Genomic DNA, 20,690 nt, shown 5'->3' with positions numbered 1-20,690 from the left:
CGGAGTGTACAGTGTCATTTTTATTACTACGACACTTAAAGGAAAACATCAGCCAAGAAAGTTTTCTATCAAATTATCATTCAGGAGAATAAAAGACGACAAATAAAAGGTTAGAAAACGTCCTTGTTTTCATTTGTTTCTATTTTCACTAAATTAACATTAAGCGTTTTCTAGATGATCAAATACAGAAGAAGACTTTTAATAATTCTGATCAGAGAGTTTCAGATGTTTTACAGTCTTTTTTTATTTATTTCTGCCTCTGATATGTTTTTGTTAATCGGCGTTCCTTAAAGCCGTTTGATAGTAAACCTTTTCTGGGACCAAAGATCCTCAACTTATCTTGTTTTAATTTGAACTGTTCCTTTAACCTGATGCTGTGTATGTACAAAGAAAACTTTAGAAGAAAGCTAAACTCATGATTCATCTTCGGTGACAGTGCTAAAGTCTAAATGTCTTTAAAAGACAGTGAAGCTGTATTTTCCCAGCAGGACTTGAACACATCACATGAGCTGACGTTTCCTTCTGATCCGGAGAGAACGTCAGTGTTAAAGGAAAGGACATGAAGGTATCGATAAGGAACCAGGACATTATGACCAACAGAGACATAATTGGAATCCTTATTGAGGCCCAACGGAGGAAGAAGTTTAGAAAAGAGTCCAGCAGCTCAGTGTGTCCACATGTCCTCTGTGTCTCTATAGTGTCTCTCACTGCTCAACAAGTGGTCTTCATTTCCTCAGTACATACAATACTAAGTTTCCTCTTGTTTCCTCAACTCTTATTTCCTCTCGTCTTGCTCCCTCTCTTCTTGTCCCCTCTTCTTGTCTCCTCTCCTCTTGAGTATGAAGCAGCTTTGTTTGTCGTAACAATGTTTCAATCATCACTTTATTATATAATTTTTATTAGTTTTATTCAGTTTTTTAAAGAATACAAAGATGGAGGTAAAGCACATTTAAAATGGAAAGATGAGCCTTTAAAGTATTTAACTGCTACATCATATATATATTTATATGTATATATGTATATAATCATTTTATTTATAGTTGACAGATAGTGTGTTTTCATCTGCAGCAGCTTCAACTTTCCGCCTCATTTAACCCTCGACTGTTTTTATCCTGCAGACGAACTGGAAAAATCTGTCAACCGAGAGGACGAGTGTGTGGTGCTACACACACACACACCTACACACACACCATCACACACCATCCATCACTTTAAAGGCGGCCTGGCTCAGTGTGGTTCAGCTCTGCTGCCATGTTCCTTCAACACACCCAAAAAAACAAGGAGATCAATCTGAGGATTATGTCACCGTGGCATTTTTGTGTGTGTGTGTGTGAGAGAGAGAGAGAGAGAGAGAGAGAGAGAGAGAGACTTCATAGGTTGGTCTCCTGATGTTATTTCCACGAGGCCCTAGAAGAAAACAAATACAAGTTTAACTAAACTTCAATTAAACGCTAGATTCATGTAATTTAGGTCAAATAGTAAAAGTGTGTTTTTGAGACGATAAATTGGATTAAGGTTAAAACTTAAAGTTACTACGAAGAACTTTTATCTTGTGTTGATTCTGGTGGTCCCTGTGGACTAAAGTGGTAGTGTCTCTGCCCCTCTCAGTCCTGGTTCTGGTTCTCCCGTGCCTCCCTTCCCTCCAGCGGGTCCAGCAATACGTCCTGGGTTTCCAGCAGCGTGGTGTCGGTGTTGACTCCCAGAGAGGAGAAGCTCTGCTGGAGGAGGAGGAGGAGGCTGCTGCTGAGAGCTGAGCTCTCCTCCTCCCTCCGGAGCTCTGGGTCTGTCCACGGTGGACCGGTCTCTGCTGGAGGATCTGGGTCTGTCCACGGTGGACCGGTCTCTGCTGGAGTCTGAGCTGAAGGAGTTTCTGGTGAACCTGCATGATTTCATCTGGTTTCACCAGAATCCGAGCCGGTGGCTCCGATGACAAGCATTAAGAATAACTCTATAGAAATAGACCATCTTCTCTCTGATGGTCTCTTTACTGATGGAGGTCTGATAGAGGATCAGGACTAAACTGAGACTGGTTCATATAGAGGATCAGGACTAAACTGAGACTGGTTCGTATAGGATCAGGACTACAGTGAGACTGGTTCAGGACCAGTTAAAAGTTCCCTTCGTTCTTCTTCAAAACACACATTTTAGTGTTAAAGTTCATCTCAGTGTGACGGCACCATGAAACTCCACGTGTTTCTGTTTCTATTGTTTCTACTGCAGAGACCACACACACACTCACACACACAGAGTTAATCCCAGCTCGGTGTCGGTGATGTCGACTCTGTTATGTTGACTTTTTGACCCGTGAGCTGAAATAATGAGGAGGAAGAGGAACAGGAGGTAAAAAGGAAAAACATGGGATAAAAGGAGGAGAAGAGTAGCTGGTTTAAAATCTTATAGAAATTCCATTAATTCATTTTTTTTAAATGGGATAATTATTGGATAAGATATTGAATTGTTATATATTAAAGTTTAAAGAGTAAAGTTTATAGAATAAAGTTAATTTATTCCATTAAAATAAATAAATGATATAATTATTTTTATTTATTCAATAATTAATACCAACTACTAAATTAATGACAAATGAAGTCGCATCTTTAATTTTTTCTTTTCACACATACACCTACACACACGCACCCTTGTGACTGTCAGCAGCTGCTGATCAACGTGGGAGTTCAGTTTTAATGTGCTGGATGAGAGGAAACTTTAATTAAATGTTAACACCAATGTTCATATTTAATCAACTGGAACAATAACAAAGTTTTAGTGAAGAAAAGATTTAGATTGAAAGTCTGAAGATAGAAAATACAACGAGCCATTCTTCTTATTCTTTTTCTTCTCTACATATTCATTGTTTCTAAAGAGAGAACTTTTTATATACGGTTCAAGTCTCCTCTCCCTTTGTCTTCTCTCCTCTTGTCTCCTCTCCCCTTGTCTCCTCTCCTCGTCTGAAGCTCCTGGAGGACGTTCAGGTGAGATCAGAGAGATGAAGAGGACAGCACGTGAGGACAGATAAATGGAACCTGTCCTGTTTTGACGCCACTTTGTATCCACAGAAAACAAGAGCAGAGCGATCAATAAAACGCTGCTACAGCTGTTACTGTACATATAGTATATGTACATATATACAGTATATATATACATAAAAGAGCCCACACAGATCCTGGGTCAGCCTGGTAGCCCCGCCCCTTTTCTTTTTTATGTAACCGCTGTGATTGGCTGCTGCTTGTGACCCCCAGCTGACCATCAGAGTATCATGAAGCATGTCGGAGACGACATGGTGGTTCACACAAAGAGCCGTTTGTTGTGTCGGGACTCTCACGGATCAGGTGTCTGCCTCTCGGGGGGGGGGGGGGGGGGGGGGGGGAGGGGATTCGTGGCCGAGGTGACTTGAACTCAGCAAACATGGACGTTGAGCACTTTTTGAGCGTTATTATCCGAAACATCTCAAGTTTGAGGTTTTCTGGTACGAAGTCAGACTCAATAAATTGATTTAAAGGAGAACTTTAAACTGTTTAATGCTCCTTTAAATATCTAACAACATTTAGAAGATATTCTTAACCTAAACGCTCGTCACACAGGACGTCTACCAGGAGTGAAGTCAAAGCTTCATGTGTTAAAGCTGCATTCTCTCCAGTGTCCACCAGGGGGCGACTCCTCTGGTTGTATAGAAGTCTATGAGAAAATGACTCTACTTCTCTCTTGATTTAATACCTCAGTAAACATTGTAAACATGAGTTTATGGTCTCAATCTCTAGTTTCAAGTCTTCTTCAATACAGCATGATGTTCATTTAGTAAATTATGGTCCATTTAGAGTCAAACAGACCATAAAGCAGGGTATGCTTTTGACTTTCTATCAAAGAAGCAGATATTTTCTGAAACAGTTAACCAGTAGAGTTTCACATTTGTCAGAAACTTAAAGAGCTCCAGCTGTGAGTCACTTCCTGTTGTCTACAGGAACCAGACTTTCACGTCTAGAAACCCAGAACAGCTTCAATCAAATGGGAAACATGTTGAGGAGCTGAGACCTGAAACAGACTCACAAATACAGTGTAGTTTGTTTTCCATTTGAAACAAGTTGATAGTAAACTGCCCACAGAGATGTTTCTTAAGCATTGTTCTCGTGTATACTTCATATCTTTTTATCTGTGTCTCTCTATGAAAGCCTTTCAGAAAATGTCCTCCCTCTCTGCAGAAACATTCCTCCTCCAGACATTTTCTTGTTCGCCCTTCTCATTTTACTGGCGGCCGGCTGGGAGCTGGCCAACGCTGAATTCCTGACCGCTGCTGTCTGGTGATCCTGTACAGGTACCTCCACACAGGTAACGTTACCTGAGCCGGCCGTCCACATTGAGAAGAGCTTCAGAGGTGATAGAACGAGGCCAACATGACGAGTCCTGCAGCGACGAGTCGTCAATACGTGTCAGAAACCTTTGTAGAAGATAAAATATCAGGTTTTGTTTTGGTGCAAAGCAAATGCAACACTCAGGCTACATTCAACTAATTTGACCATTTTTGTCTAGAGTAAAGTCAGAAACATTCCTTGTCAAACCGTTTCACTCAAAACACCAGATTTTTCTTCAGAAAAATTTGCAGAGAAGATTACAAAAACTGAATAAACGCACCTGCAGAATATTTGTGCGGGCGGAAATATGTTTAACCAATGAAATGATTAGTTCCTCCCTGATCCTCAGAGTGTTTTGTTGGGACTCATGAACAAGATCACATCATCTGCCAAAAAACAGACTTTAATTCAGACTTTATTGTATATTGGAAACTCCCCCATGCCTCGCCAACACTGAGAGATTCTTTCCATGAAGATCACCACCATAGTTGGTCTAAAGGCACATTTCTTTACATTTTCATCTTTGTCAACAGAAGAACACTACAGCACTCACTACTAGAAACTGAAACATTTGTGAATTTAACGAAGTTTAACAGCAATTATTTTGTGTGCACAGATAAAACTTAGCTTGTTTTGTTTTATCCATAAATTTCAAAAGCATTTGTAAAGTCATGACTTTTTAGCTGTAACATCTGCTGACTAATGGACTCGTCTCTTTAGTTTTGTTGATTCTTTTGTATGTTTTACCCACGATGAGTTTATGGGAACCAGTTTTTATTAAAGGCTCTACATTTGGATAAACCTCAATATTAAATTGTCTTTTTTTCTAAACATGGGGAGAACAACACAACACTGTAAAGTAAGTTATGTTCAGACTGTAAACGCTTTAGTTTAATATGGACGCCATGAAGAGAACAACTTGTTTACAAAGTAACAACTATAAGTAAACAGTAAACATCACTCAGCTGTTGAATCATTAATGAACTGTGGAAAGTTTTTAATTTTTCTGTTTCTCTCTCTCAGGTCGACCTGTCAGTGAAGCCCCTCCCACCTCCCCCTCTGATGTCACAACTGTAAGGTGTGTGTGTGTGTGTGAGAGCTTATTTAAAGGGCTGCCTCTCTCTCTTGCGGGGCGATCGACACCAGCTCAGCATCATCAGCTTACCGGCTGCTGCTTCCAGGGAATAAACTCTGAATAGTTTTCATGAGAGACGGCTGCTGAAGAAACAGTAAGACGAGTTTACTGATTAATGGATGACTGAACTAATGAATGACTGGATTAATGGATGATTGAATGATTGATTGGCTGATTTAAATCCAAACAAAGTGACTCGCTGGCCGTTTTAACCCAACTTCTTTACTGACTGACTGGTTAAATAGTAATTAGTTTACTAACCGGCTGCTAAGTTAACTGACTGACCAACGATTAACTGTTTTTACTGACTGGTTAACCAGTTAGCTGTTGATTTTGCATTGTTTCACAGACTGGCTGAATTGTTTAATAACTGGTTGACTGGTTAACATGTAGTTTAGTTAGTAGTAGTAGTAGTGAGTGGTTTATTGTGTTAATTGGTTACTGAGTTAACTGACCTTTTTAACTAGTTACTGTCTGGTTTGCCCACTGGTTGAGTGATTTACTGGCTCACTGGTTATTGGTTTACTGGTTATTTATGAATTGTTTATTTGACTGCCCAATAGTTGGAAGACTGGTTTAAAGATTGTTTGCTGGTTGACTTTGTCTGTTAACTTGTGATCTCACTGGTTTACTCATTGATTGATAGTTTTAAATGACAGTTTTCTTCCTGGCTGACTGCTTAACTGTTGTCTTGACTAGTCTTTACTAGCTGACGTTTACCTGGTTTACCATTACCTAACTAACTGGTTCACCTATTGCCTGAATAGTTTGCTTACTGGGTAACTGGTTTACTGCTGACCAGTTTCACAGTTTATTCTCATTGTATTCTTGTTTGGCTGGATATCTCAGTGTAACCATACATCATGTATGAAACGAGTGAACTGACTGTTTTAATTAACTGAGTTAACTGTTGTTTTAACCACTCTGTTCTTAACTAGTTGACTAGTTGGTTTATGGCTGACTAGTTAACTGAGTTGACTGATCTGGTTTGACTGTTTACTGGTTTACTAACAGGGTTGGGAGGATAACTTTAGAAATGTAATCCCATACTATTACTAATTACCTGTTAAAAATGCAGTAACTACTCTAAACCCTCAGTATCACAATATCAAAGTAAAGTAACTTGATTACTTTCCGTTACTTTTGGATTACCTCAAAACCAAATTTATAAAGACAAAAGAAAAGTATTTTGTAAGTAAATCAGAAAAGATGAAGAACATCACGGCTGAAGTTCTTCCTTCCAACTGTGGAAACGTTCTCATCATCAGAGGACTTGAATCATTTCACACATTAGTGTTCCTGGATCTGAACTTGGAGCAGCAGCAGAACACTTTTATATCAAATTAAATGTGGTTAGTGACGGATTATGTTTGCTGGAAGCGGTTCTCTCGTGATATCTTGCGCTGTTCTGTGATGTTCTTCCTGTTTCCTGCGTTACGTACAATAAAATGGGAGAATTCGTAAAGTGTTGTAATGTGTTTGTGTGTGCGTGTTCGTATATATCTCTTAAATCTGACTTTCAGATCATTAATATCTCATCAAACAACTATCATCTATGTAAAGGTATAGTGGAGTAACGTCTACGCATCCTTCTGTTCGCCCTCAGGTAAACACTGTTAGCACCGTTAACACTGTTAGCACCGTTAGCACTGTTAGCTGCTAGCCGCCGGCTCAACAGTCACCATGTTGAGAGGCTATATAAATGCTCCTTGTATCTTGTATTTAGCACCTTTTAAAACAAATTTGGAAATTTGGAAACAAAATATTGGTAATCTGATTACATCTTTTTTTTTTTCTTTAACATCAACAGAGTTAATTATGTTGTATTCTAACTACGTAGCGCCGTTCCATGTGAATCGTTCCTCCCTCAGCCTGGTTATGTGTAACTAGAGTGGTTTGCTGTCTGGCCAACTGGTTTTGTGTTGTTTATAATTCATCTGTATCTTGTGTGTTGACTTGGTTACAGTTGACTTGTTAATTCATTGTTTAATGGTTTAACAGTCAGTCACTGTAATCTTTACTGTGACTGACCTTGTTTGATAACTGGTTCACAGCCTCTCTGACTGGTTTCATACACTTTACTCTATTTAAATCTTTGTTTAATGTTCTATCATGTACATAAACAGCCTGTAAAACTGAGTTAGTTGTTGATTTAACCAGTTTACTCAGTTGATTTATTGACTAACAGCTAATGTGTGAGTTAACTTAAAAAACTCGTTCCGTACCAGCTGACTGATTTTATTAACCATTTACTAACTGGTTCACCATCACTTACCTGCTTTGCTGACTGGTTTCGTGTTCTTTGATCGTGTCTCTTGTGTACAGTGTGAACTCATTTTGGTTGTCTGATGTTCTGATTGTTTACTGGTGAAGATGTGAATGTCTAACCCTGTTTCATGTGTATAGTTTAGTGTGAGTGTCATCATGTGTACAGATAGATATATAAACTTTTAATGACATTCATTATTGATGATTGATGACAGTTTCAGGTGCAGAAATGTCTCAGCTGTCTGTGCTGCTGCCTCTGACAGGTGAGCTGCTCTTCTTCTTCTTCTTCTTCTTCTTCTGTGGTTTAACTTGTCTGTCCTTCTTGTGTATTTGATGACGGGTTCATGTGATCTTTCTTTTTATCTGCAGGCCTTTTCTTCTTGATCTCCTCAACGTCTGGATCAGAATCCAGCGGTCAGTCCTGAATGTTTCTTTCTTTTTTCCTGAACCTAACTAACTAATTTAAGTAATTTATATGTGCTCTTCTCTTCTTCTTCTTCTTCTTCTTCTTCTTCTTCTTCTTCTTCTTCTTCTTCTTCTTCTTCTTCTCCTACTTCTCCTACTTCTTCTTCTACTTCTTCTACTTCTTCTTCTTCTTCTTCTTCTTCTTCTTCTTCTTCTCCTACTTCTCCTACTTCTTCTTCTACTTCTTCTACTTCTTCTTCTTCTTCTTCTTCTTCTTCACTTTGATGAATTGTTTCTGTTGGCTCTCAGAAACACATAGCGGTAACTTTAAACGTCTCTGTATGACTCCTTGTTGATCCTCAGAAGTTGTTTATTTTGAGCCTGAATCATACAAAATGTCTGAAGCTCTGTTTCTCTCTAATAGATGAAACAGATGAAAAGCTCCTTTTATCCAAAGTCAAAGAGGCGATTTATGATCCTGAATAATAATATAATAATTCTGACTCTCTCTCATGAATAGTGTTATGTAACAGTAAACCTGCTTTTTTAAAATCCTTTTTAAATGTGTTCTTTCTATTATTTTAACTTTAGTCTTTCACAAGTTAACAGCTGAAAACATTATAACCGAAAACATATTCAAATATATATATATATATATATATTTTTCAGTTTCTTTTATTTTCTTTAGCTTTTAACATAAAAACGAAGCTTGTAGAGGCCAAATGTTCCCCTCAGAATTTAGACACTAAATGCATGAATGTGTTGCACTATATCCGTACCGTTAGCATAATTCTCCTCACACAGATGTAGCGTTAGCAAGGCAGATAACAAAACAAATGAACTGATCAACAAAAAGGTGATCGACACATAATCTAGGGACTAACGTTATCTTAAACCTTAAAAGTGATGCAAGACTTCTTTACGTCTCTAAATGTTGTACGTCGCTCTGGTAACGTGAACTCCAGCGGTCACAACAACAAGCGATCGTGAACGCTAACGTTAGCTAATGTTTATTTAAATGTCTTTGTTGTTTTTATTATAATATTGTAACACATATTTACATGTATATGGACGGAGGATATGAGGATCCATTTTATTTAGATATAGAAAAACATGAAATAGAGAAAAATCACAAAGAAAGTACAACAAAACTTGAAGACAAACAGTACAGATGTATTTGCTTGAGTCCCTCTGATGTCGCTGTGTTATTGATCAGTGCCGTACCCGGTGACCTGTGTGACCCGTGGAGCCGACCTGGTGGAGGACGGCGTGGAGGTCTTGTGTCCTCCAGACTGCACCCAGTGGAGGGTGCCGGTGTTCGGGACGGGGATCTACGCCTCCGTCTCCTCCGTCTGCGGAGCTGCCGTCCACAGGTGGGTCGATTGTTTTCGAACCCTTTTGTTTTTGCTTTCTTGGCGTCCTCGTTTCACACTCGTCACACTAAAGCAGATCTCTGTGCTGATTGGTGGAAGTCAGGCTCGTCGGGCAGGTTAGCTCGAGGTTTGCGTGGACAGACACGTGGATCAAAGACTCTGCGACCGACTGCAGCTGCAGATGTGACATAATAAGGAGTCCTTCTGTCTGCTGAACCTCGACTAAACACCAACACCACGAAGGAATGTGCAGCGCTGAAGGATTAAGCTCTCAACCCTGAATGACCTCCTCCTTCCTCTGCTGAGGGCCACGGGGGGGAAACTCCTTCCTCCACTGCCTCACATCTCTTCTTCCTGTCCTCTCTGCTTTAGTTTCACACACTTCCCTCTGAAGTCTGAATCTCTTAAACGTATCGAACAATGTTTCCTGTTCTCAGATCCGGGGTCAGTCCGGAGACACCATTGTTTTTATTCTACTTTCATTATAATAAGGATTATGTGTCCTTTCCTTTATCATCTTATTTATATATTACAACTTATTGTGGTCTGTTCTGGCTGCCATGTGTCATGTTGGCCAAAGCACAAAAATATCATGAATGTAAAAAATAATAACGGCTGAGATCTGTGATGTTCATGTAAACAAACAAGATACAAAATGTGAGTTATTTAAGTGCAGTCATACCTGCAGCCTCCGGTATTCAGGAAAAAGAAAAAAAAAATTCAAAAAGTATGACCATGAATTATTGATATTCAGTTAAATAAATATAATTAAACGAAAAACAATTATCTTTTTAAAAGCGTAAATATTTCTAAATTCTTCTCAATTAAAAAGATATTCTCTCCCCATCACGTTTTAACAAAAAACAATTAATTTAAAATAATTTGATCAATAAACCATCAGGTAGCACCGGGAGGAGCTTGACAGACAGCGTCGTCATCCAATCACGACAGCGACTGTCATTCCATTTTTGATATTTTAAGTTGAATATTTAAAGTCATCATGTCACAAGTCGTTTATTTTCTTTCAAGTCACAAAAACAGAGACACGAGTCGACTCGAGTCCACATCTCTGGGACGGAGCCGGGCTAGCTGTTTCCCTCCATTTCAGTCTTTATGCTAAGCTACGCTAACCTGCTGCTGGCTTTAACTTTACGTTTTATTGGACAGACGTGAGAGTTATCAATCTGAACATCTAACTCTCAGCTAGAAAGCAAAGTGTATTTCCTAAAAATGTCAAACTGTTGCTTTAACACAGAAACTAATGTAGTAAAACATGTTAAACATGCTAAACATGTTAAGCATGTTGAACATGTTAACACAACAATTAGCCCATAAAACATCAACAGTCTGAAAAAGTTGACGAAAGATTAACATGGAAACATCACTTTGAACTCGTCTGTAAAAATAAGAGTTCTTAAAACTTCTTGAGAAGTTTTGCTAAAAGAACTCATGTTCTCTCAGCAGAAAAGACAATATTCAGTTTTTAATACCAGATTTGTGTATAAGAAATATTAATAACAAGTCTGTTGTTTGATTAAATCTATAACTCTTGTTTTAACACACTTTTAATTTGTTTGTTTATCATATTTGGTTGTAAGTTTTGATATTTTTTTATTCTTAAATGATTGCACTTGTATGTACAAACGTAGAATCAGAAGCAGAATAAAGTTTGTGTTGCTCAGCCGATGAACAGTTTAAACGTTTGATGTTCTGACCATGTCTCGGCTCTTCAGGGGGGTTCTGGGTCAGTCCGGCGGCCCCGTCAGGGTTCACAAGCTGCAGGGACGACACAACTACATGAGCTCCTACGCACACGGCATCCAATCACAGGCCCTGTCCCGCTGGACCGCCTCCTTCAGCCTCACCAGTAGGTCGGAGCCCGTTTTGTTCATCCAATCGATCGGATGGTTGATTGATTAGTTTATTGTCCTGTGAAGTTTAATCATTTTTGGGTTATTGGTCCGGAAAAAAACCAAGATATTTGAAGTCACATTGGACATTTTTTAGTGTCCTCAGCTGCTTTTATGTCTTTCACAAAACAATCTCAACTCAAGGTCCGAGCATGTTCTGGAGCTTTCAACAGCACCTCACCGTCTTCATCAGCTGATGGAGTTTTCTTCGTTGTTCAAACTTGAGCACTCTGAGGACTTTTCGACCACGTTAGTTTAAAAGTTGAAATTGGATCTTCGTCCTTGACCTCATAATCAGCAGTTTGACCAACAACTCAAGGTCCACTTACTCACTTGTTTAGTAGCTTTCAACCAGTAGATGGAGTTTACACATGCTGTGTAAGTAGAGTAGGCCTAAAGGGTCAAGGTTTACAGCTTGTTGTGGCGTTCCACCGCCTCCTAAAACAAGCCGCTTAATGCAGCTTTAAATGTTTATTTCCTCTCAATACCGTGTACTATACAAATATATTAATATCAATAATACTGCATCATCATTAACATCTTTGTCCAAAGGTTAAACTGGGAAACTGCTTCACTGAAATTAAGGAAATCTACCAGATATGACTGATGTTTGTTCATTAAATATACTTTAATATACAAAACTAATTTGCTAAACCTGTTTGCGTGTGTGTGCGTGCGTGTGTGTGTGTGTGTGTGCGCGCGCGCATGTGTTGTGTGTGTGTGCGCGCGTGTGTGTCTGTGTGTGTCTGTGTGTGTGTGTGTGTGTGTGTGCGTGTGTGCGTGCGCGCGTGTGTGACCAGAGCCTATTAACGTCCCACTGGAGTTGACCAGTGGGACCAGTACCACATCTCTGCCTGCAGCAGCACTACCAGGTAATGATACATATTATTACATCATTAAAAAGTATGTTATTTAAAGAGCTGTGCAACAAATCAATTCATTTCCTGAATCATCTAACGTAAAAGCTGTTCCAGAACCAAGAAGAAGCAACGTTAGGTTACTGAGCGTCTACAAAATGGTGGAAGCTCAAAAAACAATATGCAGATAATTATCAGATTACAAAATAAATCTGTTCATGCTGGTGATTATTGAAGAATGCTGTTATTTGAATTCCAGCTTTGTTTTGAAAATTTACAGAAATGATGCAGAAGTAAAGAAACACTTTTACTGTTGTTATCAGGACTCTTCTTCTTCTTCTTCTTTCCTGAAGCTTCCAGACACAACAGGAGTGTGATGTTTCCACCAGACATACTGTGTTACCCTAGATGACGTGTGTGTGTGTGTGTGTGTGTGTGTGTGTGTGTGTGTGTGTGTGTGTGTGTGTGTGTGTGTTGCAGCAAAGAAACCACTGAAGAAGCCGTCAGTGAAGAAAGCTCTGACAGGCGGAAATAAAGGTAAACTGTGTGCTCGGTGTATTTGATATTTTGGACTTAAAAGATTGAACATGAATTAAGATTGTTTTAATGTGTGTGTGTGTGTGTGTGTGCGTGTGTGCGCAGACTGTCAGATGGATATCGCCATAGTGATCGACAGCAGTAACAACATCGGGCAGCGGAGGTTCAACCTCCAGAAGAACTTTGTCACCAAATTGGCGGCCATGTTGAGAGTCGGATCAACAGGGCCGCATATAGGACTGATCCAGGCCAGGTGAGACACACTTAAACATAAATTGTGCTTTGTGTGTTATGGATGAAGCATTAAGTTGTTCAATTTTACTCATTTAGGGGATAGCTACTTAGCTAGCTAGCTTGCTAATTCCTTGCTCCTTTCATGCTACGGTTAAAGAACATCAAAAGCAATTCCTTCTACTTCTTCAGCTAAATAAACTCTTTCAAAAGCCTCTTGGATCAGCTGGAAAATGCATCGTCACAAAGCTGAAAATGGCTGTTTTTCTTTTGAGGGATTCGTGGTTCTCACGGGACTTTTACTTGAAGTACATGTTGTTCATAATACTTTTATACTTTTACTTGAGACAACATTTTCAACTGGCGTGTCTTTCACCTGGATTGCGTTTGCAGTGATTCTCCCAGGACTGAGTTCTTACTGACCAACTACACTCAACCTAAAGAGCTGCTGTTTGCCATCAAGGAGCTGGCCTACCTGGGAGGAGACACCAACACAGGTAACACACACACACACACACACACACACACACACACACACACACACACACACACACACACACACACACACACACACACACACACACAACATAAAGCATTGATGAGTCACTAACCTTTGAAGATGATCCCTAAAGCAGCCCTTTGAAGAAGTAAAGACAAAATGTCCTTACTTTCCTGGTCTGAAGTTGTAGTCCTCACATAGGCATATAAGAGAACTCACATACACACACACAGACATGTATGCATCCCTGTTGTGACCGTATTGACTTGATTTATAATGTTTTCTCTTTTAAACTGATGGTTCTGCCCACTTCCTGCATAACTTTAAAAAAATATATTTCTTTTGTTTTTTAAACTTCAAACAAAAGAAGAACATTGTTGGGATCTGGAAGGAGCATGTTCGGTTATCAGCAAATATGAAAACTAAATTATTAAGATCAATAGAATTATTAATGTCCATAAATGGTAAATGGACTGTACTTGTATAGCGTTTTTCTAGTCTTTCCGACTACTCAAAGCGCTTTCACACTACTTGTCATCATTCACCCATTCACACACTGATGGCAGACACCTGCCTATCAGACTAACTCATTCACACACCATAGGCACAGCTACGGGAGCAATTTTGGGGTTAAGTGTCTTGCTCAAGGACACATCGACATGCGACTAGTGGAGGCACCACCCTGACATTAGGAACCAATAACCAAACTATAAATTAAATCTCATATTAGTATTCAATGTCAACAGTCAAAGTACTATTCCACATTCAGAGTGAACAGTGAAGGTTTGATATCAGCTATAATCCCAATACACATGCACAAAGTAATCACAGAAAGCTGCTCTTTAAATCAATGATTCTCATGTATAAGTGTGTAAGAGTTAAAAACACACAAGTATGATGAGTTGAATTATAAGATATTGTAGAAATAAACAAGAAAAGAAGTTAAAATCCAACATTTAGAAATAGATCTCAAGCATTTCAATTAGGTGCAGTGAGATAAGGGTCCACATCCACTAGAAAACAAAACCTCATCATTTTAACCAAGATAAAACTACAAGGGTGAACTACAGCTCCCATGAGGCTTTGGCAGCCCCTCGGTGGCTGTAATGGTGTTAAACCTGCATTAAAGCGTCTCTTTAACTGGTTCCTCGTCTCGTTGCAGGTAAAGCCATCATGCACACGGTGGAGACCTTCTTCACCCAGGAGACCGGGGGTAGGCGGGGTCACCCTCGGGTCATGATGGTGCTGATCGACGGCTGGCCGTCTGACGACCTGGAGCGGGCGGCCATGTTGGCCAGAGAGTCCGGCATTAACGTCTTCCTGGTGTCTGTGGCCAAACCGGCGCCCGAGGAGCTCGCCATGGTGCGAGACAAGGACTTCATGAAGAAGGTGCCCGTGTTATTCACATCTTCTCTCATTTATTAAACATACGTATGTAATGTACACAACCGTTTTCTAAAAGTTATGAATCAGCTGTTATATTGATGAGCAATAACAACTATTCTAACAGAGTTTAATTCAGATACCAAATGTTTAATTTACATGTGAAATGATTCAGACTTCCTCACAGGGTCACATGACAGATTACTGTTGAATCAGTTTGATTATTGATCAGAAAATATTGATTGAAGAGGTTTAAACTGTGATTAGTTCAGATGGTATTATCGTGCTAAATAGACAAACCTTCTGTTTCTATTGTGAAGTCTGAAGAAGTTAACTCCAGCTTGTTCTGGGCTGGTTTTATCGTGAAACTGATTTCTTCTCTTTTTCTTCTGTTCCTCAGAGGATCTTTGTCTCTTTTAGGCCATGTCCACACTACTCCGTCCACACTGCGTTTTCAGCATCGTTTTCGAATTGATCTCCGTCCAGACGAAAACGACTGAAAACGAATATCACGTGCCTATTCACGTACACTGGGCAAGCGCTGGGTGCCGGTGTAAACAGGAAGTAGATTGGTTGCTAAGTTAAAAAAATACGACAGAGTAATAAAGTAGTCTTTAATAATGAAAGGTCGTGTTTGATACTTAAGATCTTCTCTAAAATCTTCCTCTATGAACTCAACCCAACCCGGAGTTTTCAAACTTATCCGTCTTCGGGAGCGTTTTCAAACTTATCCGTTTTCAGTGCTCGAAAACGCCGGCGTAGTGTGGACGCACAGTGTAAACGTAGCAAAACATATGCGTTTGAAATGGAAACGGAGTAGTGTGGATGTAGCATGAGTTGAACCATTGAACAGCATTTAGTTCTCCGTCGACTAAACATCTGTTAGAAAAGAGACTTTTTACCAGATAAAAGACGTGTAGAGTCTGAAACGTTTTGGTGTTTCTCTTCTTCCTGCAGGCGGTGTGTAAAGATAACGGTTTCTTCAGTTATTCCATGCCCAGCTGGTTCAGCACCACCAAACACGTCAAACCTCTCGCTCAGAAGCTCTGCTCTCTGGACAGCCTGCTCTGCAGTGAGACACAACTACAACACAGCACTCAGCACCACGACACGGTTCAGTTCAGCCTCTCACTGTGTTAGGACTGTGTTAGAAATTCAACATATGCTTCATGCAGAGTTGGATTTTAATACTGTTCTAAGACAGTTGTTGTTAGCTTAGCATTAAGACGGGGTAACAAAGCTCTGTCATTAACACGTTGTATCTTGTTTTGTTTAATTCGGAAAAAGTTTCTTACCATCAGCCCAACGTTTACTTCGTCAGCCTTATTTCTGCGTAAAATGACGTCAACCCTTTATCCAAGCACTTCTGACTTGAGGGGGATTTCACATGAATTTTCCCGGTCATTAAATACTTTTTCCGATTATTCCGACACTATATAAATGCAGCACAAGTGAAATGTGGTTGTAGTGGGCGAAGCTAGAGAAAAGGTCAGGAGGTCACAGAAATCCTTGTATTTCTGAGGAGGATTTAATTTCCACAGCAGATTTCCTGACAGACTGGACCTGCAACAAGTACCACAAGTCATAGAACATGTTGTATTACCACATGTTATGGATCCTGCACAGTTCTTGGTGGTAAAATAAGTTGAGTGCCAAGTTGAGGAAATGTTGATGTGTGTTCTTAAGGTAAAACCTGCTACAACTCGGTAAACATCGGGTTCCTCATCGACGGTTCTTCCAGCGTCGGGGAGGGAAACTTTCAGCTGGTCCTGGACTTCCTGGCGGGAATCACCAGAAGCTTTGACGTCTCAGACGTGGGAGCTCGCGTCGGTCAGCTTCACAATATGAAAATTAACTGATTTATTGATTCATTGACGAGCCGATTAGCCGGCTGACTGTGTGTTGGATGTCCAGGTGCGGTGCAGTTCACCTACGATCAGAGGCTGGAGTTCGGCATGTTTGACCACTCCAACAAAGAGGACTCCATTAACGCCCTGAGGAGGATCCCCTACATGAGTGGAGGAACGGCCACTGGAGCCGCCATCAGCTACACCACCCAGAACCTGTTCAGGTAACAACACATCTGAGTCCATTACAACACACCCAACCAGGTTTTAATCATTTAAAGGGCCAGTGTGTCGCATTAAGGGGGATCTATTGGCAGAAATGGAATATAATATTAGAAGTATTAAATATTAGAAAATCATTCTCCTACTCGCTTGGCACATGGGAGAAGTTTCAGTTGGTTGCAGTCTGCATCCTCACCACTAGAAACTGTCCCATTAAGTTGAAGTCTGGTGATAATTAGCATTTTTTTAAACACAAACTAAATATGAATTAATCCTACTAAATGTGGATTCATCCACTGCTGAAAATAGTCCCCAACAAATCCACTAGTTCCTCCCGTTTGTTTGATAAAAACTACAGTGACCAGCTGTTTTAGGAAATAACTGAGCCTTTTTGATACAAAAGGAAACTATCGTTTTGTGTTTTTAAGGATTCATATCTTCATTAGGAACCAGTGGGTTTGGAGCTGAGAGTCACAGGCAGGAAGACAGACAGTATTGAGAGACGGACTAACGAGTTGTTGGTTTGGATGTGCACGTGGGTTTTTTGATGATGAGAAAATATAGAATGATATGAGACACATTGAGAAACATTAAATGCAGCAATGTAAAACATGTTGATGCATGTCACAGGTGACCAGTTACCCAAAGAGTAAGTGAGGCTTTAGGATTAGATTTTAAAACAGAAATATATTTGTTTGTTTTTCTACCATGTTAGTCACCTCAAAACCCTGAAAGTTGCTGACTAAATGACAAAATGTTTGCCTGCGTAAAAACAACAACATTTGAATCGAACATTTTCACAGAGATAAAGAGAAAATTGAGATAAAAAAATGAACTCTGAAGTGCTGGAAGCTCCCTGCAGGGAAATGTGACCAAATCCTGAAGTGGTGTTCTGATTGTTGAAGTTTCTTTCAGCAGGGTTCATCGTGTCCGAAGGAGAAAAAACCACAAATACCTGAATTAGATTTGTTTGTTTTTCTTCACCAGGCGGACGGGACCAGGACGTAACTTCCTCATCGTGGTGACAGACGGCCAATCATACGACGACGTCAGACTTCCAGCGATGGCTGCACAGAGACAAGGTGCGTGTTGAAATAAAGGAAAAACAGCAGCAGCTTGTGTTCACTTCTTACACAAATGTCCTGTTTCCACCAATCACCAGGCATCACCATGTACTCGGTGGGCGTGGCCTGGGCACCCCTGGACGACATCAAAGCGATGTCATCAGAGCCGAAGGAAAGCCACACCTTCTTCACCAGAGAGTTCACCGGCCTCGACGAGTTGATCCCTCTGCTGGTCCGAGGCGTCTGCCGAGACTTCACAGAGAACAACTAAGAACACACACACACACACACACACACACACACACACACACACACACACACACACATGTTTGTACTTCTATACTAGTGATGACAAACGTAACTCAAACCTAAAAATCTGAAGCCTCAAAACATCCTGGCAATGAAAGAGAAAATATATTTGATTTACAAAATATCCTCACTTTGAGGGTAGAGAAATATACAAGTACACATTTGTACTTCTATACTCGACAAAAGTTGCCAAGACACTAAAACCAAGTCTTAACCCTTAAAAAGCCATTTTAAGAAGAAAAAACTAAATAAAATGTTGTTTTCAAAATGTCCTTACTTTGCAGGCAGAAGATCAGGTCTCCACAAAGATAGAAATACGTTCACACACACACACACACACACACACAAACACACACACATACACACACACGCACACACACACACACACTGTATATATACTGTATACATATACCAACTAGTACTGATACATACACATGTATATAAAATACATAGAAAGACACGCATATATACCAAATATATATATTTAATAAAGGAGATCATCATCATCAACAATAGAAACAATAGAAACCAAAATCATTCACTTTTCACTGAACAGTCCAGTGTGTTTGATTCTGTAATCAGATATAGTATAATAAATTGAAGTACAACAAAGAAACTAGTGAAAATATATTATAAATATATTATAATAAAATAATTTAAAAAATATTACTGAATTGATTTGATTAATTTGAACCCAGATAACTTTAAAAATAACTATAATCAGCACTAATTAATTTGAAGCGGAAGAATCTAATTTACATAAAATAGATTCTAACTATAAAATAAAAACCTGCTGGATCCTCTAATGAACTGCAAATTAAAGAGAAAGAAATGTGGTACTGGATACTGTAATTATGACTTTTAAGAATCTCATAATCAATAATAAAATAAAGTTTTTTGAGAACCGCATCTAGTAATTACAAAATAAAGATGTGATTATGATATATATTTCTCTTGATAAGATTTGTATGTTTTTATTATTAGATCTGTATCTTCTATTATTTTGGGATTATGAGATCTTTATCTTGTATTTACGATAAGGATCTCGTAAATACAAGATTTTATTTAGACTGTTATTTAACAAAAAGCTTAAATGAATCTGTTATAATCAAGATTCTGCAAAATAAACAAAAATACGCCAACAATTCTGAAATCATCTCATTGTATTCGCATTTCATTTTTTGATAATTTTCAGATTTTTATCATGAAACACAAATCAAAAATCTTTCTTTCTTTGTTCTAATCTTTAAGCTCCATCCTTGTTTACGTTGTAATCATCCCGATGTACATTTGCCAAACACGTTGATATCTTATGGTTTGTATGTTTCTGTGCTTTTGGGAAACAGGCATCATTCTTTAAAAAAAGACATAAAACATTTATAAATCTGATTTCCTGTCTGTGTAACTGAAACCTTCTCTGTAATTTGGATGTTAAATGCTGATTCTGTCCTTTTTCTGTATTTATTACCTCTTTTCTTTGAGTCTCTCAATAAAGAATAGTTATTTTTACAGCTTGTCCAGTGACGTTTGTTCAGGTAGCTGAAGCTCAAACTCTTAGACGAGGACGCTGCGCCCCCTGGTGTCCAAACGGCACATTACAAGACAACAAAGTGAGTCCTGAGAGAGAATCAGATGCAGTCAGAAGACAAAACTGTGTCCACATTTCACATCTGTTGATTCTCATCATGTTTGAATCTGTTTACATATAAATGCATCAAGTAGAGCATCTCAAAATCTTGATTTAAAAAGTTTAAATGTTAAAATATTATTTCTACATATTGATTCATATTGATATTGACATATTGGGTATTTTTGATCATTTCTCACTTTCCATCTGTTTTTTCTTTCTTTTCTTGTCAGAAATGATCTTCCATACCGGGTGAGTTTCATTCCAAACTGTTGCTCTCAATGAAACAGGAGAATATTTTAATATATCAAAACCTCAGGCTGCCTGTTTGCTCAGCAAATGAATCTAGTATTATGGTATATTCAGCTGAAATAAACTTCATGCCAGACTTCATATAAAATGTCCTGTTTAAACCTCTCTTGCTTAGCAAGAAGGGAACACAAGTCGTACGGCTTAATATAAGATGTTGAATAAATTAAGTCTTTTAGCAAATTCAGCAGGCAGGTGTGTAAAGTCATAATTATTAGTCGTTTGTCAGCGCTTCTAAACAGCAAGGATGTCTTAAACATGCACATTTTTCAGGAGTTTGGCATTGGTTTCATCTTCAGGGTCTTGACAAGTTGAACCTACAGTACAGTATGTGAAGCACTGCCCAATAAAGCCAGTATAGTTAGTGT

General features: G+C 39.1%; 1 protein-coding gene across 1 annotated transcript; it reads left to right on the top strand.

Annotated features, from left to right (window-relative positions):
* Positions 1–7,978: 7,978 nt before the first annotated feature.
* coch (coagulation factor C homolog, cochlin (Limulus polyphemus)) lies at positions 7,979–18,348 on the top strand. Its single transcript, XM_076108494.1, has 14 exons — positions 7,979–8,012; positions 8,119–8,163; positions 9,371–9,527; positions 11,261–11,394; positions 12,238–12,309; positions 12,775–12,831; positions 12,937–13,084; positions 13,456–13,559; positions 14,724–14,950; positions 15,902–16,016; positions 16,631–16,774; positions 16,859–17,015; positions 18,001–18,095; positions 18,176–18,348. The coding sequence occupies exons 1-14, from the start codon at positions 7,979–7,981 to the stop codon at positions 18,346–18,348; spliced, it is 1,662 nt and encodes a 553-aa protein (XP_075964609.1).
* Positions 18,349–20,690: the final 2,342 nt, after the last annotated feature.

The sequence above is a fragment of the Anarhichas minor genome, unplaced genomic scaffold, assembly GCF_050575085.1.
Source record: "Anarhichas minor isolate MPS153535 unplaced genomic scaffold, ASM5057508v1 ptg000040l, whole genome shotgun sequence".
Classification (NCBI taxonomy): domain Eukaryota; kingdom Metazoa; phylum Chordata; class Actinopteri; order Perciformes; family Anarhichadidae; genus Anarhichas; species Anarhichas minor.
The sequence above is the reverse complement of the archived record's forward strand: the minus strand, read 5'-3'. Positions and strand labels throughout refer to the sequence as shown.